The sequence below is a fragment of the Bubalus bubalis genome, chromosome 11 (assembly GCF_019923935.1).
Source record: "Bubalus bubalis isolate 160015118507 breed Murrah chromosome 11, NDDB_SH_1, whole genome shotgun sequence".
Classification (NCBI taxonomy): domain Eukaryota; kingdom Metazoa; phylum Chordata; class Mammalia; order Artiodactyla; family Bovidae; genus Bubalus; species Bubalus bubalis.
In genome coordinates, this window is record NC_059167.1 from 88,187,305 (window position 1) to 88,214,777 (window position 27,473).

Consider the following 27,473-nt stretch of genomic DNA (forward strand, 5'->3'; position numbering starts at 1 on the left):
TTCACGCGCTCCCCCTTCCCCACCCCCTGTCTGCTTTTCTCAGTGTGCACCCCACTGCTCTCCCTACTCCCCACTTCCTCCAGTGGGGGGAAAGATAAAAGGCAAACTCTTAGGAAGAACCAGCAGTACGGCCCGACTGGATGCTTTTAACTAAGTCTGCGGGCAGGAGAGACTTTTTATCCCTTGCAAGTTAATGCAAACTGTTAGGGAGATAAATAAATGACAGAGCTGCCGATGGACTGTTGGGCTCAAAGAAGGGAAATTTGTCTCACTTTAGAAGAAGGACCTGGAGGGCTCAGCCCCATCGACTCGTTCATTGTGCTGTTATCTGCCAGAGAGGAGGTGACACCATAGCAATTAAGACAAACTTTAGTCTATAAGTTCGTGCCTGCAATCTCACGGCTTCAAAACAAGACAAATGATACCGCCAAGGGAGGAAACAAAGTCTTTTTCTGACTCGGTCCAAAGTCACCGCGGATATTTGTAGTTGTTCAGCAGAAAATTTGTCATTACGAGGCTGGGCTCTGCTAGCTCCCCCTGCCTGACTTCATCATCCATCTTGGTGGCTTGCGCCAGCCTGGGCTGTCTCTGGGATTCTCCCTGGCTGCCCTCTGCGGGGCCCTACCCATTGCCAGGCACACCCGCCTGCCTCTTGGGTTATATGGGCATCTCAGGTGGAGCAGGACATGGTTTCTGCCAACCAGAAAGGAGTCATGACAACGCCAGGAAGTGCATCAAAATCCAGCACTATCACGGAGGGCTGCGGACCCTTCCCATCCCCCTTCTGCTCCTGGCGTGGGGAATGCATCCTGCGCCTCCACCTGTGCAGGCTCCCACCCCTCCACCATCCCGCCTCCTCCCACCCCTCCACCATCCCGCCTCCTCCCACCCCTCCACCATCCCGCCTCCTCCCACCCCTCCACCATCCTGCCTCCCCCGACCCCATCCCACATCACCGCAGCTGTTGACCTTCTCCACGTGCCCCTCAGAACTGCTCCTCTTCTCAGCCTCCCACCCGTGGTTGGACTCAGCTGTGTCTGGCTGCTTGAAGGCGCATTCTAATAGGGCCCAGATTTAGTTAAAGGATGAAGCTCCCATGGGGAACGTGGGCAGCCATCAGTGGGGATGGAAGACATCTTTGAGGCAGTATCTCGGTCCTCTCTGGGTTCCCCAGCCCACGTGGAGGCAGCTGTCCATCCTCTTCTAACGCACCTGTGCAGTAGAGGGGTCTGGAGAGCTGCCGGCTTGCCTGCCTGGTACTATCCCAGGGGCTTGCTTTGAGATTATATTCTGCCTTCAGTCTCGAGTGTGCAGAGATCGGGAAGAATACGCCTGCCCGCAAAGCTTCAGGTCTGTTCAGCTCAAGTACAAGGCCCCTGGTTCTTGGCCTGCAGGCAGGGCACCCATGGCTTTCTCAGCCAGGCTACAGCGTCCAGCCCACCTTGCACTGGCCTGACTTCCCCCCAACTAGGCTGGGCTCTGGATCACACTGCTTTGTGGCTGCAGGGCCTTTGTCTGACCACACCTGGGAACAAGGGTCCCACCGTTCCTCCCTGTTCCCACTTCCTTCTTGGAAGATCTCCAAAGCTCTGGGGTCCTATAACCCCGTATTTCTCAGATGGGAAAGCTGGAAGGGCAGGACAAAGAAGGTCTGGGTGGTTGACTGCTGAGAGGACTTGGCTCCAAGCACTGGGCGGGGCCCACCTCCCAGTGTGACCTGGGATCTCCACGAGGACCAACCTGTCCCAGAAAACACCACCTTCCCGGCTTCCCTGAAAGTCTGAGAGACTCGAGGCTGCATCCCACGGGGCTCTGGTCTCCAGGAGGCTCTGGCTAGAAGGCAAATGGGTGTCCCTGAGCCCGGAGAGGGGCCTGCAGGCCTGACCCTTCCTACCCCAGCCTCTCCCACCTCAGAGAACCTGCCATGTGCCACGTGTTAGAGCTGATGAATCGGACCCCGGCGGGCTCACAGTCTGTACCCGAGAAAGGCAAGGGAAGCTTCCAAGAGGAGGGGGGCTTTTAAGAGGGGCCTGGACGGAGGAGTGGGGTTGACAGTGTGCACAGCGTGAGGCAGTTGGGCAGTCAGGAGCTCACTCCTGTCCCTCTATGCCCCTGGTCTCAGTCCTCCATGACCCTCAGAGCAAGGGCAGTTTGGCCTTGGGGTTGCTAAGGGTGACTGGGGGGATGACCAAACCTAAATGGGTTGAAGGTGGCCCTGCCCGCCAACCAGAGGGGTCTTTGGAGGAGAACCCCTCAGGGGTTGCCCAGCTCCCCATCTTCCCAACACTGAACTGAGAGAAACTCAGACCTGGGGGGCTGTCCCAAAGCTGAGGGTCTAGACCTGGAGCCCTTGAATGAGTGGGTTCCATGACTCCATGAACTCTAAGGTGTGGACAAACTTTGTGTGTGTGCGTGTAGGGGCACATTATCCTGGAGGCAAGGGTCTGTCACTTCTCTGGTATGCACATGGCAGTTCGTGACCCCCCCAAAATGAGAAGCCTTGTTCTGGAACATCAGGGCTGGGAGGAATTCCAGGACTTGGTGGCACTGACTCCTCCATTTACTGAAGAGGAAACTGAGGCTTAGAATGAGACATGCTTTGTCCAAGGTCATCCTGAAAGCTGGTTAAGCTGGTTTCCTGGTCCAGGGCCTCGAAGAGCCCTCTGAAAAAGTGAAAGTGAAAGCGTTAGTCACTCAGTTGTGTCCGACTCTTTGCGATCCCCTGGAGCATAGCCTGCCAGGCTCCTCTGTCCATGGGGATTCTCCAGGCAAGAATACTGGAGTGGGTTGCCCTCCTCCAGGGGATCTTCCCAACCTAGGGGCTGAATCTGCGTCTCTTACGTCTCCCGCATTGCAGGCAGGTTCTTTACCTCTAAAGCCACCTGGGAAGCCTGTGATGAGCCCTCTAGAGGGTGTGCTTCTCAGTGTGGCTGGAGGGCGTTGTGTCGGGGTGGAGGGGGGTCACCGAGCAGATCCCTGGGCCCCATTCCAAAGGTACTGATACAGTATCCTTGACCACCAGAGTTCGTGTGCAAACTCTGTTCTAGAGGACAGGGTGGCGCCTGCTCACGTTGCACAGGCAGTGCTTGTAGCTGACTTCTGGAGCCATGGTTAAGTGTGTGGCTGGGAGTGTGGCTCTGAGTTCCAAATGGGACCTTTGGAACCTACTCCAAATGGGACCTACTCACTTCCTGGGTGTCCTTGGGCAAGTCTCTTGACCTCTCTGTGCTTCGGTTTCTCCATCCGTAAAATGGGGGCATTCACAATATCTCCTACCTCATGTGAATGGTACAGCTGATAAAGGAAGCCCTCAGCAAGTGCTGACATGGGATTCCTGCACATTCTCCCTCTCTCCCTGGGCTTGGGATCCGAGGACAACAGGCTGCCTGGGTGCATCTTCTCAAAGTAAGGATGACCTTTGTGTCTGGGTGGTGGCTGGTTCATGTCTTGGGCTGGGCAGGTCCCTCTGGGGAGCATCTTTCTGCAACATGTGCTCCATGCAGCTCTCCCCGCCCTGAGCACTGACCCGGGGAGCAGCAGCCTCGATGGCCCGGGCCTCATCTCATCCTGTGACCTCCCAGCCTCAGGGATGCGGCAGGTGCTCGGTAAGTGGATGAATGCTCTGCCTGAGGCCCAGGGGCAGCTGGAGGCCTGCACCACCTTGAAAAGTGTTACCAAGAACATGACAACTCTGCCCCGGGAAACAAAAGGATGTCACACAAAGGCTGAGCCTTCATGGGCAAAGAGCTGAGCAGCGCTGGAACCACAGCCCCACCACCGTCCACTCAGCCCACACTTACTGGGCACCTGCAAGACCAGGTTCCTGGCACTGGGTGGGGTGGAGTGGATCCATGTGAAGAAAACTCTCTCTGCCCTTGTGTAGCATACGTTCTACTGGGGGCGGAGGTGGAAGATGAAACAAGTGAGTACAGTTAGTGGTTTGTAAAAAATGCGATGGAGGGCGCTGGTGCAGGCAAGGGGAACACGGGTCCCAGGGAGCAGCTGTGGGCAGGCTGCGGTTTCAAATAGGGTGGTCAGGTCAGGCCTCACTGAGATGCCATGTGAGCAGAGACCTGAATGGGACAGAAGGGATGCACGTGGATACACTTCAGGGGAAAACATCCTGCATTTGGTACAGAGGCCTGTATGAGATGGTGTAACACTAGCTGCCAGGAACATAAACGCAAAACAGTTTAGTTCAAGCTCATTGAACAGTCATCAACGCAAGAGTTCCCGAGGGTGACACATTCCTCCACGTGGTGGTTCAAGGATTCAGGCTCCTTTGCCTGTATCTCGGCCCTTCCCCGCCTCCCACTGCAGTCACTTGTCCGTTTAGAAGGGTGGGAAAATGTGGTGCACAGAAGGCACGTCTGCCTCTTAAGCTCCTTGGCCAGGAAGCAACCTGCCATCAGCTTCCGCTGATGAGCACTAGCCCCTCGGCCCCTGATTAACGAACAGGGGACTGGGAGCTGGGGTCTGGGTCTGGGTAGCAGCTTCCCCACAGCCCTGCGCTACGCAGGGAGCATGAACTGCTCCTGCAGTTTGGGGGTCAGCTTGATGTCTCTGTGGGGGCCCTCAGTGGGGAGTGGGCCTGGATGATGGCACCCCACTCCAGTACTTTTGCCTGGAAAATCCCATGGATGGAGGAGCCTGGTAGGCTGCAGTCCATGGGGTCGCTGAGGGTCAGACTTGACTGAGCGACTTCACTTTCACGCATTGGGGAAGGAAATGGCAACCCACTCCAGTGTTCTTGCCTGGAGAATCCCAGGGACTGGGGAGCCTGGTGGGCTGCCGTCTATGGGGTCGCATAGAGTCGGACACGACTGAAGTGACTTAGCAAGGAGGCCAGGTGGCCGGAGTGGAGTGAGAGTGGGGGGTGATGGGAGCTGAGGACAGAGATAATGGGGTGGGGGGCTGTGGCAGACTATAGGGTCATACAGGCCACTGTTGGGTCTTGTGAGCACACAAGAGCTCCTGGCAGTTCTGGGTCGGGAGGGCCATGATCCCAGTGTTCCAGCCAGCTCCCTCTAGCGGCCGTGTGGAGAACAGACTGTAGGGGAGGTGGGAGCAGGGGCCTGGGAGGGGCCTGTGTGCTGGTCCAGGCGTGATGCCTTGGATGGGGATGGGAAGTGGTGGAATCAATATACTTTGAAGGCAAAGACAACAGGACTTCCAGGTGGGCGAGCTGTGGGGTGTGAAAGAGAAAGGCAGCACGGCCATGGCCCAGTACCCCAGAGGGCACTGGGAGGATGGAGACGGAAGAGTGGCAGAGGGGGCTCTTATAACACTGGGACTGCCAAGTGCAACCCCAGCCTCTCTGAGCCTCGCTTCCTCACCTGTAAAATGGGAGGAGAGGCCTCCTGTAAAAACACACTTACCTGGCGGGTGGTTGAGAGCATTACTTGACAGGATGGCTCTGAATGGCCCGAGGTGAGTGAGCCGTGCTGAGGGTGGGGTCCAGGGCAGTGGGGGCCGACTCGCTGTGGAGAGGAGCTGGGGGCGGGGCTGGGGTGGGAGGGAAAGGGGTGCCTCTGAGAACCACCCCAGCCCTTTTCCAGCTCTGGGTCTCCTTCACTCACGGTTCCAGCTCAGATCACCGTGTTGGAGCCAGAGTTGGAGCCGGGACTGCTTGGCTCTCGAGGGTGAGGACAAACTCCAGCCCAGCAATGGCGCAGGGTGGGTGCTGGCTGGGCCACTCTGTGCCAGGTGGCTTGGTTCAGGGACCTCCACACCTCAGTTTTTAACCTGTCAAATGGGTTGGTCTGCGAGCCTCCTCAGAGAACTGGAGGAAGCACATTGGGGGAGGGGCTGGCAATAACACCCCCCCCCCCAACCCCGCTCCCAGCGCTGCGTGGGCAACAGACACTCTGTGCAGCATGGCTCTTACAGGGGGAGGCGGTTACAAAGCAGTAATACTTTTATTCCCATCAGGGATGCTGACTGGGCCCGACCTTTTACAAAGAAGATGGTTAGGAAGAAGAAAGGGGGGCCAGGGTGTAGGGGCCTCTGTTTTTGATGCCCCAAGCCCTCCACCCAAACCCTGCCAGTCAGGCTTCCAGACCCGAGGCGGGCGAGGGCTGGCTCTGCAGGGCGGGCCACCCTTGAGGGCTCCCTAGGCAAGGCCATCCGCCAGCAGCGTCGAAGGTGAGTCCAGCAAAGCTCTTTCGGTGCGGACAGCAAACGGAGAAGGCGCAGCAGGTGGGTCTTCCCCTTGGTGACCAGTCCTGAGCTCGCAGCGTCCACCCAGCCTCAGGGGGGGCCCTGCTGGCTCCGCCTCTCCTCCAGCGCCCTGCACACCCACATGGACACCACGGTGGCGTTTCCGTCATTGAACTGCACGATGAACGGGTGGCCCTGTGGGCAAGAGGAGGAAGCTGTGACAGCCATTCCCTGGACTTTGCACGTCGCCTGTTCACAGCCTTCCTCAACAGCCCTGTGAGGTGAGGGCAGCTTCAGTCCCATTTTATAGCCTTGATCACTGAGGCCCAAGGCAGAGCAGTCTGGAGCCTGTCTGGAGCACTCGCTGCAGCCCTCACATTCTACCTTCTCCTTAAACTCCAGCCAGCCTGGAAGGTCCCCCAGGGTATGAACCTGTCTTAATTCCACACAGCCTGGCAGTTCCTCGGCCCAGCGTCATTCCCAACAGCTGGCAGGCAAGGCCGGGCACCAGAGCCGCCAGCGTTCCAGTCCAGTTGCTGCCCAGAAACCAGAGAATCATCTTGCCAGGGCCTACGTCAAGCCCAGTTTTCTTTTGTTTCAAGCTCTCCTATGAACAAGCCACAGTCTATGTGTGGAGGGAAGGCAAAGTGTCGGGGGTGCGGGGGCAGGAGGGATGCTCTGGCTCCTGCTGAGCAGCTGGGGGCTGGGGAGCAGACTCTGGAGTACAGCTGCCTCGGGCTCTCACTGCTTACCCACAGTCAGTCCTCCCTGCTGTCCAGGAGACAAGATCCCTCCTGATGATCTTAGGGTCTCCTTGGGAGTTCCCAGGAATGGTCAGAAAAAAGCAGGGGCAGCCACGGGTGGAAGGAAAACTGCAAAGCCTTCTCCTCTTCCCCAAGGGCTTGTCTGTTAAGCAGTGCTCGCGTGGCAGTGTCCTCCCCTACCAAACTCTGTAGCTCGAGACTCAGGGAGCCACGGCAGGCGAGCAGAGAGAATGGGGGCTCCCACACCCCCCAGCTCCTTTTCTCCCTCTGGCTTCAGCTCTCCAGCTCCAGCTGCCCTGCTCCGCCTGTTCTGAGCCCTTCTTAGGTGCCCTCTCCCCCGCAACCCCCACCGCCCTCCACCAGGCTGGGCTTTCCAGGCAGCTTTCCCTATGAGCTCATCAGGAGGCACTGGGTGGGGGCTTGGATGCCCAGACCCCATGTCTGCAGGAGCAGTCAAAGCCCAGGCTAGGGGAGGGAAGGGGGTTGCTTGGTCAGCCCCGAGATGTCCCTGGGACAGAAGAAGAACCTCCAGGCTTCCAGCCCAGCTGACACCATGCCCCTTGCCCGGTTTTCCCAGTTTGGGCAGGAAAACCCGCCTCTGGAGCACCCTGTGTGGGGCCAGCTCAGAGGCACCGGGAACAGTGTCAAAGGTGCAGGGAGGAAGGGAGTTCGGCTTAGAGGGTGCCAAGGCACCCAGGGCAGAGGCTCACCAAGATCACAGTGGAGCTGGGCCTGCAGCCCCGCCTGGCACCTTCTGTGATCTGCCTGTGGCTCCCAACACACCTGCAGGGTCCCCCAAGGGAGCAGGTGCCCCTGCAGACTGCAGCTGGGGAAGGGGGTGGGAAGTCAGGTTGGGTGGGCATCCCCCCAGGCCACACAAGCCTGAGCGGGGGCTGAGGCAGGAGAGCCCAGGTGGGACTCTCTTGTGGCTCTCATATGTTCCCCCCCCCATATATATAATCCCGCCTCATGTATGCCTGCCTAAATCAGCGCCCAGATAGAAGGAATTCTTCCTGAAGTCAGCGAGCACGTTTCCTTTTCAGGAGGCTCAGAGAAGGCGACCTTGTGCCCTTCTGAAGAACAAAGGGAGACGCTATGCTCAGGAGCCGATGGGCCCCTCCCCTGCAGCCCGGGGTGCACAGTGTCACTTTCCCAGAATGCCGGGTGACTTTGGGGGCCATATGCTGCATCTCTGCTATCATCTGTTCAGGAGCAAGCAGAGCGGAACTGCAGGAGGGGAGAGGGGAGCGTTCTTCCAGTTACAGCAAGGCTGAGGGCTGCGCTGCAGGAAGCATTTCACCCAGGTGTCCCGGGAGGCGGACGAGGAGAGGGTGGGCATCCACCGCTTTGGTGCAGATTCTGCCCCCTTCCTCTCTGACCCCCACCCCCTGGCTGGGACGGGACCCCCATCTCCTGTGTACCCCTGGGGCTTTACACCAGCCTGTACGGCAGAGACTGAGACAAGTGGTTTTGTCCCCAGCTACTGTTGATGGGTTTGGGGGGATAAGAAGAGGAATCATAGAGGGAGAAAGAAAGGAGAGACACAGAGATGGAGGGGAGACCCCAGCCTCTCCACGCAGCCTGGGCTGTGACAGGTGAACTTGGGAACTGGAGACTGCCTGGTCCACCACGTGACTGGATGCGCTGAGACAGCCAGGACGTGGGGAGTGAGAGCGTGGAGAGTTGTCCAGAGGAAACCGGAGCAGAGGCGGCACTGGGAACGCGAGAGATCACGGCAGTCTGGGGGCATTTCTGCCTGCAGGGTCCAAGAGTATCTCAAGGTCTGGGGGGGAGGCGCTAAAGCACACAGGTGGGCATGATAATCTCCACTTTGCAGATGAGGAAACAGGCCACAGGCTCATGGTTGACCTGTTCCGGCTCCCAGAGCTGTGACTGGATCACAAGTCTCTGAAACCCAAACCTACTGTCTGGGGCTTTTCCTGGGCTGCCTTGGGGTAGGCAGACATTGAGAGTCAATTCCTCCTTGCCAGATTTCTGCCACGGGATTCAGGCCTGTCTGACCAGAGGGGACTGAGACTGCAGGTCCTGACCCCTGGGAGAGTGGGGTCAGGGTGGTAGGTCCCTCTTACTTGACTCTGCCCTCCCATCAGCCCTGGGTGGGAAGCAGGGTAAGTACACCATAACCCCACTTTACAGAAGAGGAAACTGAGCCCTGGAGGGAACATGACTCGTTAAGTGCTAGGGCTTTTGGTTGCTCCTCTGGTACATTCTCAGGGCTGGACCCCAGCCCCTGTGACCCTGCCAGCGTGTGGGCTCCTTTCCTCCCTACCAGGTAGCAGACGCTCCTCCAGCCCCAGACGTGCACGAAGCAGGTATTCCTCATGAGTTTAATGAGCAAACAAAAGCTGATGGACGATGCTGGGAAAAAGCATGAAGATCACTCTGCCACCCTTAGGGGCCTCAGTTCCTAGGTAGCTCCTGACAGGCCCGAGCAGGTGCCTGCAACCACCAGAAGCCTGGAGGTGGATGGAAACTGCACACTGGTTAATAGCGAGTCCGGCACCCGGGACTGAGCGCCGTGTGCCAGGCCTTGCCAAGAGCTTAGTCCCAATTCTCCCACCAGATCCCCAAGCTCACTGCGGAGGTGCACATGGCCACCTGGCAGATGAGGACACAGACACTCAGGGACCTGTGTGAAGTCACGGAAGCCAGGGCTGGGCTGGAAGCACCACCTGGGTCTCTGGACGCCAGATGCCATGCTCAGGACCGCATGCTCTCCTACACCTATGGCATGAGGGCTGCCCTCACAGGCCCCTCCTGGGGTTTCCGTGTGCCCCCTGCACCACACCCTCTGCAGTACCTGGGTAAAGGCACACCCCGCCCCCCTCTCCCAGGCAGAGGAATCCAGACACGGACAAGTTCTCCAGCTCCCTCGGGCTACCAGGACCAACAGGAGCATGGTGTGGCCCACCCCCTGCTGCCAGAACATCCACACGCCGCTCGTTGAGAGCATCTTCCACCCACGGTGACCGTCCCAGACACCCAGACCTCTGCTGCCCGCACAGTGTGTGTGTGAGCGGTCACTCTGCAGGCCGGAGCCCCGGAGAAGCTCACTGGCCTCCATACCAGGCAATGGGAGCCACTCTCATTTCCCGGATTCTCTCAGGGCTGATTGCAACCATTAAACTGGCGAGGGCTGAGGTAAAATGGACCACAAACTCCGCCACAGAAGATGGAGGCATAATGAAGGGGAGAGGATGGGACCGCGAGAGGCAGGATGGACCCCAGGGTGGGGCACAGCGGAGGGGGAGAGACGGGTCAACGACAAGCAAAGCCAGCGAGTTGCTGGGTGCGGACCTCCCACCACTGGGCAGATGGTGCTCCGGCAGCAACTCGTGACGAGAAACCAGAGCACGAGGCGGTCTAGCACCCCCTCCTCCACCTGGGCACTAGCGTCCAGGGCTTCGCTCGAGTTTGGCCCTCGACTTTGGTAATAACGGCCTAAACTTTTGCCCACTCGTGTCATCATGATGAGACGCTTTCCTGATGACTAACAGCATGACCCTCCCTCTATGGACAGCCCTCCATGCTTCTGCCAGAGGGGACAGGGAGAGGAGGGGTCCGGGTGCCTACCGCACGGGCACGAGGTGGACGTTTCGAACCTGCTGCGGTGAAGGGCAGCCTGAGGCTGACATGTCTGGACTCCCAGGCCACTGCTCATTCACTGACACTTTGCTCTGTGACATCTGTTGGGCTTCGAGTTTCTTCCCAAATAGGAATTTACTCCACTGGGGTCTCCACACTTTGTTCCCTTGAATAACTTCCTAGAGAACTCTGTGCATGTGAATCATGCAATGCCTTGCTGGTGTGGCTGCCACTCTGCCACAGTGCTGGCAGGTAGCAGGTCCTCCATTAGCCGTGGGCCTGTGGCAGGTCAAGAATCCAATGTGGGAGGTCTGGGTTCGATCCCTGGGTCAGGAAGATCCCCCGGAGAAGGGAATGGCAACCCACTCCTGGATTCTTGCCTGGAGAATCCCATGGACAGCGGAGCCTGGTGGGCTACAGTCCATGGGGCCACAAGAGTCAGACATGACTGAAGTGACTAACACGCCGTTGCAGGAAACAGTGACCTGCCTGTCCTCTCTGCCTGCATATGGTCACCGAGCCCCTGCTGTGGGCCAGGCCTGGGTTGCCTAAAATGGCCCTGAAGCCACCCAGCACCCTGTTTACAGACAAAGGAGACCAAGATGCCAACAGACACGACCTGAGCTAAGGTCACAGAGCTAGAAAGTGGCAAAGCTAAGGGCTGAACCCAGAACGGTGTTCTGCCATGAAGACACACCACTCTGCTCACTGAGGTTGGGCACAGTGAGTTTTAAATCCCTACTTTTTAAAAGAATATATGGAACAATATTATTTTTTATTATTATATATTTTATTAACCCCTTGAATAAGTTACCGAAGGAGGTACTGGGTTCCCTCCACCCCCTATAACAACCCAGGCTTTATTTGTAGGAATGGGATCATAAATTCTGTGCCTGTTCATTTTTATGGTATATTATTTTTAACTGGGGCTTCCCTGATGGCTCAGTTGGTAAACAATCCGCCTGCAATGCAGGAGACCCCAGTTTGATTTCTGGGTCGGGAAGATCCACTGGAGAAGGGATAGGCTACCCACTCCAGTATTCTTGGGCTTCCCTTGTGGCTCAGCTGGTAAAGAATCCACATGCAATGCTGGAGACCTGGGTTTGATCCCTGGGTTGGGAAGATCCCCTGGAGAAGGGAAAGGCTACCCACTCCAGTTTTCTGGCCTGGAGAATTCCGTGGACTTAACTGGTAATTTTTAACGGACAAACTAAAAAGAGAGTGGCAAAAAAAGGCAAACAGTGTCCTCCCTGATCCAAGTTGTATCAGGCACTTCTCATCAAGTAATTTATTTATTACTCCGCAAGTCTATTTATTGAGTATTACTTTAGGCCTGTTCTATAGACGGGAAGCTAAGGCACAGAAAGACTAAGGACTCTCTGCCCAGGGCCAGGGTGCGTGCACGTGGCCCTGTCCCTGGAGCCGTGTCCTCAGCCATCACACTGTCCTTCCTCACCAGCACCAGGGCTGGATGGTGGCGCCCACTCTGCAGGACAGCCAGCCATCAGAGCAGGCACCGGGGGTCTGCGTGACAACCCCAGCCCACCCGGTTCTCTGCTCCTTCTCTGTGGGTCTAGCTTCTAGGGAAGCAGCAAAATGAAGACCCGGAATTTGGAAGAAATTTTCTAGAGCTACAGAGACCACACCCTAGAGAAAAAGTGAAAGTGAAAGTCACTCAGTTGGGTCCGACTCTTTGTGACCTCACAGACTATACAGTCCATGGAATTCTCCAGGCTCCCTCATTGCAGGTGGATTCTTTACCAGCTGAGCCACAAGGGAAGCCCAAGAATACTGGAGTGGGTGGCCTATCCCTTCTCCAGTGGATCTTCCCGACCCAGGAATCAAACCGGGGTCTCCTGCATTGCAGGTGGATTCTTCACCAACTGAGCTATCAGGGAAGTGCCCCCTTAGAGATAAGGGCAGCAATAATAAACAGGATGTGTGGCAGCAGACTGCACCCCACACCTAAGATCTACTCTGTGAGGCCTTTATTCCTGTCTCCTCTCGAGGGGCGCCATCTCTTCTGGAACAAGTGCACACACTTGTTCTGCTGTGTGTTATCAACATTTGAGCCCACCTTATCCTAGCATGAGACTGGAAGCCTCAAGAACGTGCGGTGCTGATCACTGAGGAACCACTAGGAGAAGTTAGCTGGATTGACAGGTACGTTATACTGCTTCCCAGGAGCCTGGTGCTAGGTTGGGAAGTGCAGCAGGTTGGGTGGGCAGGCCTGGGGAGAAGGCTCCACAAGCTGAGGCTGCTCTGGACTCCCCGGACCATAGGGCTTTTCTTTCTCTAGAGGAGCCCCAGGCCAACCAGGCACGTCCTGGCCCACCAAGGATGCTGCACAGGGCACAACACCAAGGATCCAGGAGTTAGTTCAAGCAAGTAAACCACCCCCTCTCCTCCCACCAAAAAGCAAGCCAGCCCAGTTCAAGTACAAAGCCCAGGTAAGTCCAAAATGAAGAGCCCAACGTGAGCCACAGGACCAGTGCAGCCATTAGGCAGGCCCTGTAAGCGGTGATCTGAGGGGCCAGAGGGCCGTCCGGTCACTGCACCGCCCATCACGTCACCTTCCTGCTCTGGGCTTGCCGGCCGTACTCGAAGGCTCCCTGTGTGTCCCTTTAGGATCCAGCCCTCGTGGCAGGGGTAACACTTCAGTCCCTTAAATTATGGAGAAGCGGTGGGAGGGGGTGGGACCTCAGAGACCAGCAGGGCCATAGAGGGTGAGCTGTGTTGGGGTTTCCACAGTTTGATTCAAATCATTAAGATATTTTAAGCTATATTTGTTTTTAAAAAACTAATTAAAAATAACATATACACTCAACTATCTTCAAGTCTTCAATGCTACCTGGAATACTGGCCGTGTGTTACTCAACACTGTGATGGTAACTGATCTTCTATAGCTCCTCGGACAGGTGGTCTTGTTAGATCTTGTTAGATCGGTGCATATTACTGACTGCTAATATATGCGCTGATGCCTAGGAAGGCTGGGCTGGTGCACTGGGCACCTGAAAGAACTCAGGGCCCTGACGTCCACTTACAGGAGCCAGTGCACTGAGCCTACAGAGCATGTCAGCCCATGGCCGGGCACACGATGCCCAACCGGGGTGTGGCTCAAGCCTTGCAGTGGTGTCAGCTCCTACAGGCTTTGAATCCCTCTTCTCTGGCCTGTAGACTTATTGTAAGCAATTCATATGAACAGCAGCTAGCTACTGTCAGCAACTAAACTCTAACGCTTTTCTGCTATTCCTTTTTTAAGCTTCTACATAGGTTTAAAAGATGCCTAAGCTGGGAGGACAGTTGGGGGAGTCTGGATTTCCTTGATATGAGGCTCCTGAGACAGTGTCAGAGATAAGTGGGATGCTGATGCAGATACTAGACTGCAACCATCACCTATGACCCCAGTTCTCAGATTTTTGTGTCCTTCAAGGGAGGTCTCATGCCTTTATAAAGAGGTGCCTTTAATGAATACTAACACATTCATGGAGAAGGCAATGGCACCCCATTCCAGTACTCTTGCCTGGAAAATCCAATGGACGGAGGAGCATGGTAGGCTGCAGTCCATGGGGTCGCGAAGAGTCAGACACGACTGAGCGACTTCCCTTTCACTTTTCACTTTCATGCATTGGAGAAGGAAATGGCAACCCACCCCAGTGTTCTTGCCTGGAAAATCCCAGGGACGGGGGAGCCTGGTGGGCTGCCATCTATGGGGTTGCACAGAGTCGGACGCGACTAATGCAACTTTGCAGCAGCAACACATTCATGCTAAAAAAAAAAAAAAAGCTACTTTTCCCCTATATTAATAAAGAGATACTGCATTAGTTTTACACAATAAAAAGCATTCCACTGCTAAAGATTCAAAACTAGCAATCTAATCCCTACTTACCCTGGAGACAACTTCAGATTAGAGAAGTTAAACAACTTTTGGAAAAATGCACACTGTCCAATGTCTGCTAAACTGCTGACAAGGGCAGGGCAGTGGGCAAGCCTATATAATATTAATTTTTTTTTAAGAATTTTTTTTTTGATGTGGACCATTTTTAAAGTCATTATTGAATTTGTTACAGTACTGCTTCTATTTCATGTTTTGTGTTTTGGCCATGAGGCATGTAGGATCTTAGCTTCTTGACCAGGGACTGAACCTGCCCCCTGCACTGCAAGGTGAAGTCTTAACCACTGGACCCCAGGGAATCCCTAGTATTAATTAGTGTACATGAGACAATAAGTCATGCTCCTCCTGAGGGTCTGCTTCCTTCAGGGCAGGTGTGCCTGCACTAATCAACAGGTGGTGTCTGGGACGAAGGTGGCCAGGACTGAGGCTGCAGTAGGGGGTGCAGGGGAGGCTCCCCAGGAATGACTCAGCAGGAAGAAGCTGAGGCACCACCATAGCATCTGCCCCCATGTCGGGTAAGGCAAGGGGCCCTGGCCTGAGAGTCAGTGGGCCTCCTCTCGCCAGCCCGGGAGTCTTGGAGGCTTGGGCAAGGCCACGATGGCCTCACTTATAGAAGAGAAAATGCTCCAGGGCACCTCCATTTCCTTGGCTTCATCATCCCACATGGAGGGACTTGTGTTGTCTTTATACTTCTCCGCCCTATCCCCGGGGAGGAGGAGGAGGAGTCAGGCTGGCGGGAAGTACGCAGCAGGCCCAGCCCAGGGGTCTCCTGCCCACAGGAGGACTGGGTTCTGGCCTGCCTTCTTCTGGCGAGCTCCCAGGTAGGCTCCAGACTGCTGTTCACCTCTGATGGAGCTCTGTGGGAAATTCCCAGCAAGGCCCAGCACATCAGCACAGCCTTTGACTCAGATTGCATAGAAGGAGAGCTGATGCTTCCTTTCTGCCATTTCCTGAGTCTTATTTCTCAGCTGGGTTTGAACATGGGGAGGCTGCTGGCTGGCCTTGTCACCCTACTGAATATCTCTGCTCCCTCTGCCTCTGGGCTGGGGTAGGAAACTGCCTGAGTGCAGACAGGCTTCCCAGACACACACTGAGTAGCGTGATGGGAGGCTACTATGCTTCCATGTAGAATACACCCGGGGGAGTGGCAGTGAGGTGAAGGTGTGAGCCTTGCCTGTCAGCTCGTGTGGAATCTCACCGTCTGCCTAGCCTGGCTTACCTGGGCCAATGCCCCGCTGCAAACCTCTCAGAGGCAAGGCGTTGGTCCTGAGACTGTGCTTTCTCAGCCTCTGATTCCTAAAGCTGGGGGTGCAGGTTCCCTTCTAGCCTTTAATTTTCTTTGAAATGAAGAAATGATCCTCAGCGGTGACATGCCATTTCAATCACCCTTCCTGAGTTTATTCTTCACAAATACCACGGAAATAGATGTTTCTTTCCAAATATTCAATTATTAGCAGCAAACTGCTTACCTCTAGCCACCCTAGACTGTACATGAGGCACCTAAGGGGGTCAAGGTGAGATCTGCTTTCACCTGAGCAGATCTATGTGTTCCTACGCAGGGTAATTGGCCAGGAAATGGCCCATCGAGAGGGCAAGGTGTTTCCAGAGGCTCCGCCAGTCATTCTAGGGCCTATGCTGACAGGGCAGCCCCAGGACCAGAGCAGTGGGTGGAGGAGAGGGCACAGGGAAACTGCAGCGGGCCACTGTGAAGGGAAAGGAGCGGGGAGGTGTGTGTGTGTGCCAGCACCCGGGAGTTTATGTTGGAGGAAGTGGATCCATGTGGGTGGCAGAAGGGTGCCCCCTGCCCATCTAGAGGGGTTGTGGTGGCTGCCCTGTAGAGAACTCAGACAAGATGGGTGAGCAGGAAGAGCAGGGAGCATGCTGGCTATCCCAGTCAGTCTCGGGCTGAGCAGATACCCAGAGAAGTCAGGACCGGAGGATGCCAGAGGGAGAGTGGGGTTCTTGCTCCAATAATGCTGAGGCCTCCTATCTGAGAGGCTGATTCTGCAGCAGGTCCAAGCAGTGAATAGGGCAGCCAATTACAGGCGTCTGGATGCTCAGGGTTTGTCTTCTGGTGTGATGGGCTGTGTGGTGGCGGTTTATAGACACAGAGCTCAAAAGGACGGTTCCCTCCTGTCCTCTTTTGTTCTTACCTTTTGAGATTTGATGTTTAAACTCTGAGACCTTGGCTCTCTCTGTGTATATACGCATATGTGGGCATGTGAGTGGGCAGAGGGGAGGGAAGAGACAGCAAGTTCCATCACAATTTCTGGCACAGAGTGGGGAGCTCAGTGAGCTTGTTGAACAAAACAGAATGGACTGATTCTGACAGTGAGAGAATGAAGAGATGGGGAGAGACCAAGCCTAAAAGTCCTCCCGCTACAATATCCCAGTCAAGGAACATTTTACCAAAACCGTAACAGATGAATTTGTAAGAAAGGAAATCTGCAAGTGCCAAAAATGAAGAGGAAACGGAAAACCTCTTCAGTAAGGGTGTGAGTTGAGGTCTTGTGGCCCTAAGGGAGGCTATCAGTTCCAGGAATGCAGTACCTGGAAAGTGTAATACTAAGTGGAAACAGGAGACAAAGTCCAGCTGGGGAGCTGGCCTAGGACCCTGGGCAAAGCTGGGACTGCAGAAAGTCTGCCCATCAGCAAAGGGGATGCTGTGTAAGGTGACTCTGAGCCTTGTGCACTTTGGGGTCCTATGTACCACTGCTCTGGTCTGAGAACACAAGGCTGATTAACCTAACATAACATTGATATTGATCTAGCAATACTCTGGAGTATCTCTCAGGAGCAAATGAAAAAACATTCTGAGGCAATACTTCTGGAATGCAATCATTTCCACAGCAATAAGCCTCATTCAGAATGAGCTTACAATAAAAATTCTAAAACACGTGAGCAAACAATTAGGCATGGACAAGAGTCAGCAGACACAACATGCAGGAAGATTACAGCTCTCAGAACCAAGGTGATAGAAAATAATTGGAAAGAAAATGCAAAACAATGTACAGCTGAAAAGACTAAAGACATAAAAGAAGTTGAAACACTAAGAACAAGATATTATGAAAAAGAGAAGAGAGATTTGAAAAAGAATCAAATATAACTTATAGAAATAACACGTGTAGTGAGTGGGAAAAACAAAAGAAACTCTCCATAGAGGAGCCAGACAGCAGGCTGAATACAGCTGAGGAGAGACTTAGCAAGCTGGAAGAACGGTCTGAGAAAAGTATCCAAAGCACTACTCAGAACTGACAGATAAGCAAAAAATAATTTTTTAATGTGAAAGAGAGAGACCCAGAGGAAAGAATGAGAAGAGACGAGACACAGTGGCAGATGGGAAATATTCAAAGAGACAACATCTGAAAATTTTGAGAACTGATGAAAGATATGAATTTTCAGATTCAAAAATCAAAATGATCTCCAAGTAGAATAACTATACAGAAATCTATACCTAGACAAATTGTGGGGAAACTGCAGAACACCAGGAACAGAGATGGGAAAAGCCCCCAGAGAGAAAGACCATGGCAACTGGGCAGCCAGCAGATTCTCACCAGCTAGTGGAGCAGCCTGGAGAAGGAAATGGCAACCCACTCCAGTGGAGAATTTTTGGAGACCTGCCTGGAGAATTCCGTGGACAGAGGAGCCTGGTGGGCTGCTGTCCATGGGGTCGCACAGAGTCGGACATGACTGAAGTGACTTAGTATGCATTCATGCACTGGAGAAGGAAATGGCAATGCACTCCAGTATTCTTGCCTGGAGAATCCCAGGGACAGAGGAGCCTGGTGGGCTGCCATCTATGGGGTTGCACAGAGTTGGACATGACTGAAGCGACTTAGAAGCAGCAGCAGCATGGAGAATCCAGATGAAAACAGAGTCAAGGCTCTGGGGAAACTGTCAATCTAAACTCTTAAATCCAATTGAACTAACAATCAAGAGTTAGGGCAGAACTTCCCTAGAAGTCCAGTAGTTAGAATTTTGAGCTTTCACTGCTGAGGACTGGGTTTAATCTCTGGTTCAGGAACTAAGATCCTATAAGCTGTGAAGTGCAGCTCCCCCCCAACCCCAAAAAAAGAGGGCAAAGTGAAGATAATCCTAGAACAAAAGACAGAACTCTTAATGTACTTCCAAAAGGAAAAGAAACTTCAGGAGGAGGAAGTAGGATGCAACAGGAATAGGAACAGATAACTGGTAAACACATGGATAAGTATCAACAGGTATTGATTATACAAAATGAGAACAAGAGTAATGACTAACTGCGAAGACCTAAAAACAAGACGCCAATGAAATCCTGGACATGAAAGAAGAAGGGACTGATCAGAAATTCTTAGTCTCCTTATATTCGGTGGAGTAAAGCTGTGGTTGAGGCTGCTAGCTGCCTGTCAATATCCATTCCTCCTTTTTCCTTAGTGATATGAATCCTAAGTTTAGTAAGGAACAGAGTTGATGTTTGGCAGAAACCAACAAAATTCTATAAAGCAATTATCCTTCAGTTAAAAAATAAATAAATTTAAATTAAAACAAAACAAAACAAACACCACAACGGGAAAGCACACACACAGAGGAACAGCGTCACCCAGCAAAGCAATCGCAGGCCCAGCCTCCCCGGCAGCTCGCTTTTGGCCAATGCCACGGAAGCCCGTAAGCGTGTGCTGATCCGCAGATCTGTCCTTAAACAAAGGAGTGTTTTGACCACTCTTCCTCATTCCTGTTGGCTAGAGCTCAAATGCCCCTTGACTAGAAAGGAACTGCCAACTAATCTGGGATACGTCCTGCCTGTCTTTATATGTGTGGGGAATATCCTGCTGTCATATTTAAGCTGTTGTTTATTTTAATCACATGCAGTTAAAGCCAATTCTACCTAATATAAAGGTTAGGAGACTGAACCTAAAGCTGAATATTGTCGGGAAGGGGGTATATTTAGTGATTAACCTTTAGGCTTTGCTAAATTAAGTGAGAAACTTGGGGATAACCATTACAAGGCTAGAAATAGAATACAGTATCTAAACCGATGGGAAGACTAAAAAGAAAGAAAAAAAATTAATCTAATAGAGTAAAGAAAGGAGAAAAAAGAAGTCAGAAAAGCACTGTAGAGAGAAAAGTACAAAACAGAAGAGTAGAAAAAAAATTTAGGTGTATCAATAAGCAATAAATATAAATGATTAAACTAATGAATTAAAAGAGAGTCAGATAAAATTAAAGACATCAATAGCAAAAGGCAGAGATTCATTTAAAACAAAAGAACACAGAAATAATGAAAACAAAGGGGCAGGAAAACATGTAGCAGATGAATACTAACCAAAAGAAGATTGCATATGTATATTAATATCAGACAAAAATAAAACTTAAAATATACTAGAGGTAAAGAGAGTCACTACATAAAGATAAAAGAAACCTTTTAAAATGAAGATATAGCATGTTGACACAGGCACCTAACATCACCACCTTAAAGAAAGAACTGACAAAATTGCAAGGAGAAGCAAAACCACACTAATAGTGGGAGACTAACATGGCTCTCTCAGTAATTGAGAGATGAAGCAGGTAGAAAATTAGTAAGGACACAAAATATGTAAGTAACGCAATTCACAAATTCATAAAGAATGTAAAAAGGACACTTCATTCAACAATTAAGAGAATTACATTCCTTTTAAGCAAAGAGAGTACAGTGAAAAAAAACCACAGTGTAGTAACCACAGGTATTTCAACAAGTAACAAAGGTCTTTGTTATTTTGGTTGATATTTTATCAATCATGCTCTCTGACCATGGTGCACAAAAAGAAGGCAACAATCACAAGATAACAAAACAACACTGAGTATGTGCAAACAAAAATACTTCTACATAACTCATGGGTCAAAAAAGAAATCCCAGTTGTAACTGAGAATTACTTAGAAATGAATGACAATGAAAATACTATACATAAATATTTGTGGAATGCGAGTAAAGTAATGTATAGTTTTACATGGATATGTTAAGGAAAAAAAGATTGGAAATTTATGAGTTAAGTCAGTAAATTATAAATGGAACAAAAAGTAAATCCAAAGAAAACATAAAACAGCAGTAATAAAGAACACAAAAGAATTAGACATTAAAGAGATGATCAAATCAATAAAATACTGGTTCTTTAAAAAGGTTAGTAAAATAGACTAACCTCTGATAAAACTGGTAAAGAGAGAACAGAAGCAAACATCATTAGGGAATAAAAAAATGGTACATGCCCATAAATGCAGGAAAAAATTTAAAATAGTAAGGGCATACCTTATGAATGATATGAGACCAACATCGCTGAAAATGTAGCATCATGGCTCCCCAGGAGGGAGAGGAGAGAGGGGAGAGGAGGTGTGAGGTGGTGCTGGGGGCAGTGGGCAGGGTGGCGGTGCTGGTGATCTGGAGGTGTCAACAAGTATTGGCAAATAGTCACCCTGGTAGGTTGTGAGCCCTGATACCACACTTCAAACTTTTAAAATGATTCCTATCTATTGCTTCATCTGATTTCAAGAAACATCCAATTAAGTAAAGGTGCTACCAAAATCCATCTCAGTAACAGCTTCTAGCTTCTCAGGAAGGAAAAACAACCTTTCCCACAAAGACTGAACCTAAAGTGGAGATTTTTTGATGTTATCAAACCAACAAAATACCTTAAGGAAAAACTGCTAACGACACCCGATACTGAACTTTGGGGTAGATAATTATAACTGAAGGGCCATCTTTTTTTTTTTTTAAGGCTTCCAGCTATGATACCCCAGTTATCTGAGCTTCATTCAATTCAGTAGACAGTGTTGCTGCTGAGGTGAGTGGAACCAGGGTACTGGCTGGGGCAGCCCTTTTGGAAAATCTGAAATAAAAGCCTAACAAAGGGCAAAGTCACCAGGCCCAGCCTATAATACAGGATCGAAAATTCCTAGTTACTCCAGAGTTTCTGCTTTCAGCAACCGTTTTCTGAAACTGCCCCCTCCTTTTTTTTTTTTTTTCCTAATGAAAATCCACAAAAAGGAAACAAGCCATTTGAAAATTCTGATCATTTTGTGTCCTGGCAGCAAATAAAAATCATCAATAGAACTCGCTTTTAGCCTTGAGCAATATTTTCTAAAACAAAACACAAAGAACCTGTGGTACTTAACTATTCTGTTATTGATTTACTGTGGTTTGCAAGGTAATGTTGAAGAAAATTAAACGTATGGAAGGCTGAAATGCGTTTTCTGAGGTGGTGAGCAGGGTAGCCTGTGTTTTCTGAGGCGGTGTCGCTGGTCATGCGCAGAATGAACGACTAAGGGAGCGCACTTCATCTGATTACAAATAAGCTGGAGAAGCTCGTTGCCGCAGAGCTTTATGAAACCAAAGTCCATTTTCACTGTTGAGAAGGACAAAGTTATATAGTTGCAAGCTTGCTTCTTCTGCTAGTTATGCTCCAGTATACAGGGAGACTTCCATCAAATCCAATATGGATGTATTGAGTGGCTTCTGTGGGTCTGACTCTAAATCTGGTTTTTAAAGTCTAAGGATTCCCCTTTGGCACATTCATGGCTTATTAGGTCCCCAGGGCTTCCCTTGTGGCTCAGCTGGTAAAGAATCCGCCTGCAATGTGGGAGACATGGGTTCAGTCCCTGGGTTGGGAAGATCCCCTGGAGAAGGGAAAGGTTACCCACTCCAGTATTCTGGCCTGAAGAATTCCATGGGCTGTATAGTCCATGGGGTTGCAAAAGAGTAAGACACAACTGAACGACTTTCCCTTTCATTTCACTTTCAAAAAAACAAACAAAAAAAAACCTTCAACAAATAATAATTCAAAACAATTTTATGCTAATTACTGATTCAAGAGCAACGTGGTCATATTGTTTCAAACTTCAGCATTCACATGCAATCTTACGGAGCAGTGTATTTCCTGTTTAGCGAAATGGCCTGTTTTCGAATCTGGAGGCACTTTACATACCTACAGGGCACTGTAAATTTGACTCCCTTACTTAAGACTAAGAATCTGAAAGTTACATTAAAACTTGAACGCTTTACTTTCAGTTAGCCCCTCAAGGCTTTACTTAGTCCGTTCTCTTGCAGTTTAGACTACTAATGCTAACACACATAGCATCTGGTTTCTCAATCTAAAGCACAAAATAAACAGACAAATAGAGGAAGAGCTGAGAGCTGTTAGAAAGGGAACAAGGCAGGAGTACTAAGTGACCTCTATTAGCAACACTACACAGCAAAAACGAAACCAAGGAACCAACGTGGGATCAACCAGGGCAAGGACAATGGCCCTCCACATGTTAATATCAGGAGACGCTAGGACAGCAGAATACAGCCAATGACTGTTCATGAAGACGGTCTAAGAACATTTTCTAAAAAGCAAACCCTGAGGCACATAATCCATTTAAGAGGACAGGGAAGTGTACAATACATTTAAAACCTCTTGCCTGTAATCTTTCAGTTATCTGAATAATTTCCTTTATTTGGAGGTGCTCATTTATGGAAAGTGGTGAATAGGAGCCTTGCTGCCCTTTGCATTTTGGAAGGTCAGGATTAAACAGGGAAAAGCTCGCACTCTGGCTGCCTTTCAGTAGCACCGTGTGACGTCACCAGGCAGACAAGCCTTCAGAACCTCTGAACTCAGTAAAGACATATGGGGCCACTTAGGGCCCAAGTTTATCTTGGCTTCCTTTGGAGCAAGTTTGATTACTTCTAAGATTTATGGTCAAAGTGGAAGGGAAAAAACATACCTCACAGAGCAGATTTATAACCTCATCTTGTTTTTATAATAACATTAGGGATGACATCCTATGACAGAATCTTGGAATGACTGCAGGGAGACTTGGAAACTCAGTGAGAAGTTTTATATTTTGGGGGTTTGGAGCATTTTGTACTTCCAGGGGTCAGGGAGGAAAGGACCAGGGAAATGAGCCAGGGAGACAGTCAGAGGGTGAGTGTCAGCTGGTCTAATTTTCTGTGTCAACTCTGAAAATTAGATAAACAATGACAAACCAGGCTTTTTAAATGAACATGTCACTTCTGGTTTTCTTGATACAAGGTAACATTTTTCAAGTCCTGGTAGCCCTAAAGACAGATTTAACCCCTGAGAGGTTTCTGTAAGTGTTCTAAAGCACCCACATCGAAACAAAAGGTTGAGTCCAACCCTATCACCCTTAAAAGAAAAACTAATTATCCTTGAAAGTTAAATACTCTTCTTCTAACAATTAAGGGGATTATGCCTAGAGCCAAAGGTCCAGCCTTCTACTGGACAGCCTTAGCAACTTTTCTTCCTTTCAGTCATCATCTTGGCTCTCCAGGCCAGCTCCACCCCTCAACATGGTCCTTTGATCTTTCAAACAGTGTTCTAAGCAGGGACTGGTTCCTTGCACCAACTCAGGGGAGCACAGACTGTTCTGGGTCCCCTGCTCCTATGTTATGAAGACATGGGGTAGGAGAACCGCTCTGGCCTACAATTTGGCTGTAACAAGCTCCCTGGTGGGGAGACGAAAGATCAGTGAATCTTTAATAGCTGCCCTCAGTGGCTTTGCTCTAAGGATATTTATTCAGTTGGAACATGTTGATTTGGAGAGAAAAATAAGTATAAATATAATTAGCAGCATCTGAGTAGAGTTTTTCACTCCACAAAGCGCTTTCAACCTCATCATCTAGTTCACATGTCACAGTAACGCCATGAAGTCCCAGGGAGGCATTCGTGTCATTATCTACTTGTGGATTTGAAAACTAGGTTCAGAGAAGTTGAGTGATCTGGCTAAGGTGGCGTTGGGATCTGAACTGGACATCAGCTCCAAAGCCTGTGCTTTTTGTTAGGTTTGTTAATATGTTTTGTTACATTATAATATATGACAACAGCAATATAACAGCCAATGGTTGTGAGCACCTATCCCATGTCAGATACTAGCCAGGTGTTTTCATTTACAGTATTTCCTACGATCTCCAGTCACCTGTCAGAAGAGACGTGGGCCTACTTTACAGCAAAGATACCGATGCTCCTAGGTGGTAAGCCCTGCGCTTCAGGCTGAAGTCTCAACACTGGCTGGAACCCAGGTTCTTGGACTTCATATTCTTTCCCCACACTCTAGAGCTTGCAGCAACAACCCCCCACCCCCCCACCCCCGACCTCCTGCATTCCATACAAAGCACATGTGCCATGGTCTGCCCTGGATCAAAGTACAGAACAGGTCTTTTAAGGTTCTCTGACCCCAGCCTTGCCTCATCCCTGAATTCTAATGTCTTTTTCCTTTCTGAGGTAGTAGAGTCTCCTTTTCTAAAGTGTCCCAAGGTTCAAAACTACCTCTGCTGCCAGCTTACTGTTGAGAAGGAAACTATCTGATTACACCCACTCACAGGATGGTATGAATAACTGATAAGAGCATTGGGGCTATATGCATTTGAAAAGAGAACACCTGCCCCAGTCCAGCTGCATCTCTGATCTCTCAGGTGATAAGAGTTCTGGGTGTGAGGAGCTCTGTCTATGTGGGCAGGTAATTTCCCTGTGGTTTCCAGGGGCCTGTGAAGTTCATTCTCCATCATGCAGCTTTTCCCCCTCGCTCTGGGAACTCTGTGCTCTGTACAACAAGGAGAACATCACCAACTGCACAGGAAGGCCATGGTCTGCCCTGGACATCAGGAAGGCTGTGTGTAGGAAATGCCCAGCACAGAGGCTATGCTGGAAACAGCTCTATAGTCGTGACTATCAGTGGCCTGGACTTGTTTTTTTCTAAGGACATTTTTGCAATACCTAACACGTGCTCAGTGCTAAGTCTGGAAGACCGAGACCGGCTCTCCTGACAGCTGCACACGGTGTGGGTGGACAGGCAGAGGGGGTCTGGCTCTCCATGTAGGAAGGACTCACACCACTCACTGAGCTGCTCCTCTCCTGAGCCTCAGGCCTAAAGACCCAACTTGCTCCCTCATTTAAAACGGGAATGAGCTGACTTCCCTGAGCTCAGAATTGCGTGTAACTAAAACACAAAACAGAAAAAAAGGAAACCCAACTGTTGCACTCGTGCACAGCCTATAGACAAGACGGCAGTGCCCTCAGACAGCATTTCAAATACAGTTTATTAGTGTGTGATATGAAAAGGGTATTTTTATTGCATGATATAATGCAATGGGACCTTGGGCGCTCTGTGGAAAGACCTCACACTCAGAAGTGTAATGAACCCATAGTCCCCAAAACATTATACTGTACATTAACCTATCATTAATGGCACGTTAGGGCTAGGGGCATTGCACGCTTGCTGGTCAGGGCTCCATCAGGGCAGTGTTGAGAAAACCGCACAGTCTTCCCAGGCTTAAAGCAAATAGAGAAAATAAATTTTCCTGATGTCTACAGGCAGCTTTAACAGAAGTTCAATCCCAGCTCTGCCTTGCAATTTCCAAGACTGCTTTCTTAAGAGAGGAAGATGCACAATTGAACAAAAGAAGGAAACGAGCCTTCTGCAGTTCACCCACAGCTATATGCCCCATAACCCCAATGTGGGCTAGACAAGGTCACAAGCAGAGGGCGCCTCTGGTAGCAGTGCAGAAGCTGCCTGCGGGACACTCAGGCCAGAACCTCAGTCTCCAGAGGCAGAAGGGATCTTGGCGACTGTGCGCCTAACTCCCTCACTCTCTAGATGGGGAAATCAAGGCTCAAAAAGATAAAGGAAGAGACAACCTATCCAAAAGAAAAATGCGCACAGTATGTGAAAAAAATACCGATGGCCAGTAAACATGAAAAAAACCTTCATGCTTAATAAAAAGAATGCAAATGAAAACAATTGAATATCATTTATCACTGATCAGATAGATGAAGATTAATGTCTAATACTTTAGTAGCAAAAGAGGTGAATGCTCAGTTGTGTCCAACTCTTGGCGATCCCATGGACTGTAGCCTGCCAGGCTCCTCTGTCCATGGAATTCTCGAGGCAAGAATATTGGAGTGGGCAGCCATTCCCTTCTCCAGGGGATCTTCCTGACCCAGGGACAGGACCCACATCTGCATCACAGGTGGATTCTTTTTTTTTTTTTTTACAGGTGGATTCTTTACTGCTGGGCCACCTGGGAAGCTCCGAAAGAGGTGAGGGGGAATTGCAATTCTCATATCCATTTTGTAAAGGCATATGTATATATATAGAAAGATGGTCACCAGCTTAACAGCAAGTGTCTGGAAATCACCAAAATGTTTTATGGCAGGGTCCTGGTTAAATAAATATGAAACATCTATATAATGGAACACCATGCAGCATAAAACAGAATGAGGCAGACTTTCATGTGATATGGAAAGATCTCAGATCTCAAAGATATAAGCAAAAAAGTAAGGTACAGAACAATAAAATTAATAATTCTTGAAGGACACACAAATTACTATTAATAGTGCTTAATTCTGGAGAGTGGGGCTGAGGGTGTATTTTGCATCCTTCTGTACTCTTTGAATTTTTAAACAATTTTAACACTAGTTTTAGAAAGTCAATGATGAGAGCAGGAGCAAACATTTTGGGGGAATTTATTTCCTAACTTCTATGCTAAGTGATTTATGCACTTTATCTTGTCTGGGTTTTCACACACAAGAAAGCAGTAATTTGGTCACTATTATCCCTTTCTATAAGGGCTTCCCTCGTGGCTCAGATAGTAAAGAAGCTGCCTGCAATGAAGGAGATCTGGGTTTCATCCCTTGTTTGGGAAGATTCCCTGGAGAAGGGAATGGCAACCTACTCCAGTATTCTTTTTTTTTTTTTTTTAATTTTATTTTATTTTTAAACTTCAAACACTGTATTAGTTTTGCCAAACATCAAAACGAATCCACCACAGGTATACATGTGCTCCCCATCCTGAACCCTCCTCCCTCCTCCCTCCAGTATTCTTGCCTAGAGAATTCCATGGACAGAGGAGCCTGGCGGGCTACAACAGTCCTTGGGGTCACAAAGAGTCAGACATGACTGAGCAACTAACACACACACATCCCTTTCTGTAATGTGGGGACTGAAGTTTTGAGGGATAAAATAATCTGTTCAAGGTGACCTTATTGCCCATCTACTTTCAATAATGAAACAGTATTTGTAAAACAGAGAAAAATCTTTCCAGATTC

At 50.2% G+C, this 27,473-nt stretch overlaps 1 protein-coding gene and 1 long non-coding RNA gene across 4 annotated transcripts in view; both read right to left on the reverse strand.

Annotated features, from left to right (window-relative positions):
* Nucleotides 1-940: 940 nt before the first annotated feature.
* LOC123328209 lies at nt 941-4,715 on the reverse strand. Its single transcript, XR_006543005.1, has 3 exons — nt 3,801-4,715; nt 3,527-3,660; nt 941-2,663 (listed from the first exon to the last, which is right to left on the reverse strand). It is a non-coding gene; the product is annotated as an uncharacterized LOC123328209 (long non-coding RNA).
* A 1,184-nt stretch (nt 4,716-5,899) lies between these two features.
* Nucleotides 5,900-27,473, reverse strand: part of MAP2K5 (mitogen-activated protein kinase kinase 5) — a 266,618-nt gene continuing 245,044 nt past the window's right edge. For all 3 annotated transcript variants that reach the window (XM_006052082.3, XM_044925392.1, XM_006052081.3), the window contains one exon: nt 5,900-6,354. In XM_006052082.3, coding sequence (XP_006052144.1) covers nt 6,250-6,354 — 105 coding nt within the window. In that variant the 3' untranslated portion in view covers nt 5,900-6,249. The remainder of the gene's footprint in view (nt 6,355-27,473) is intronic.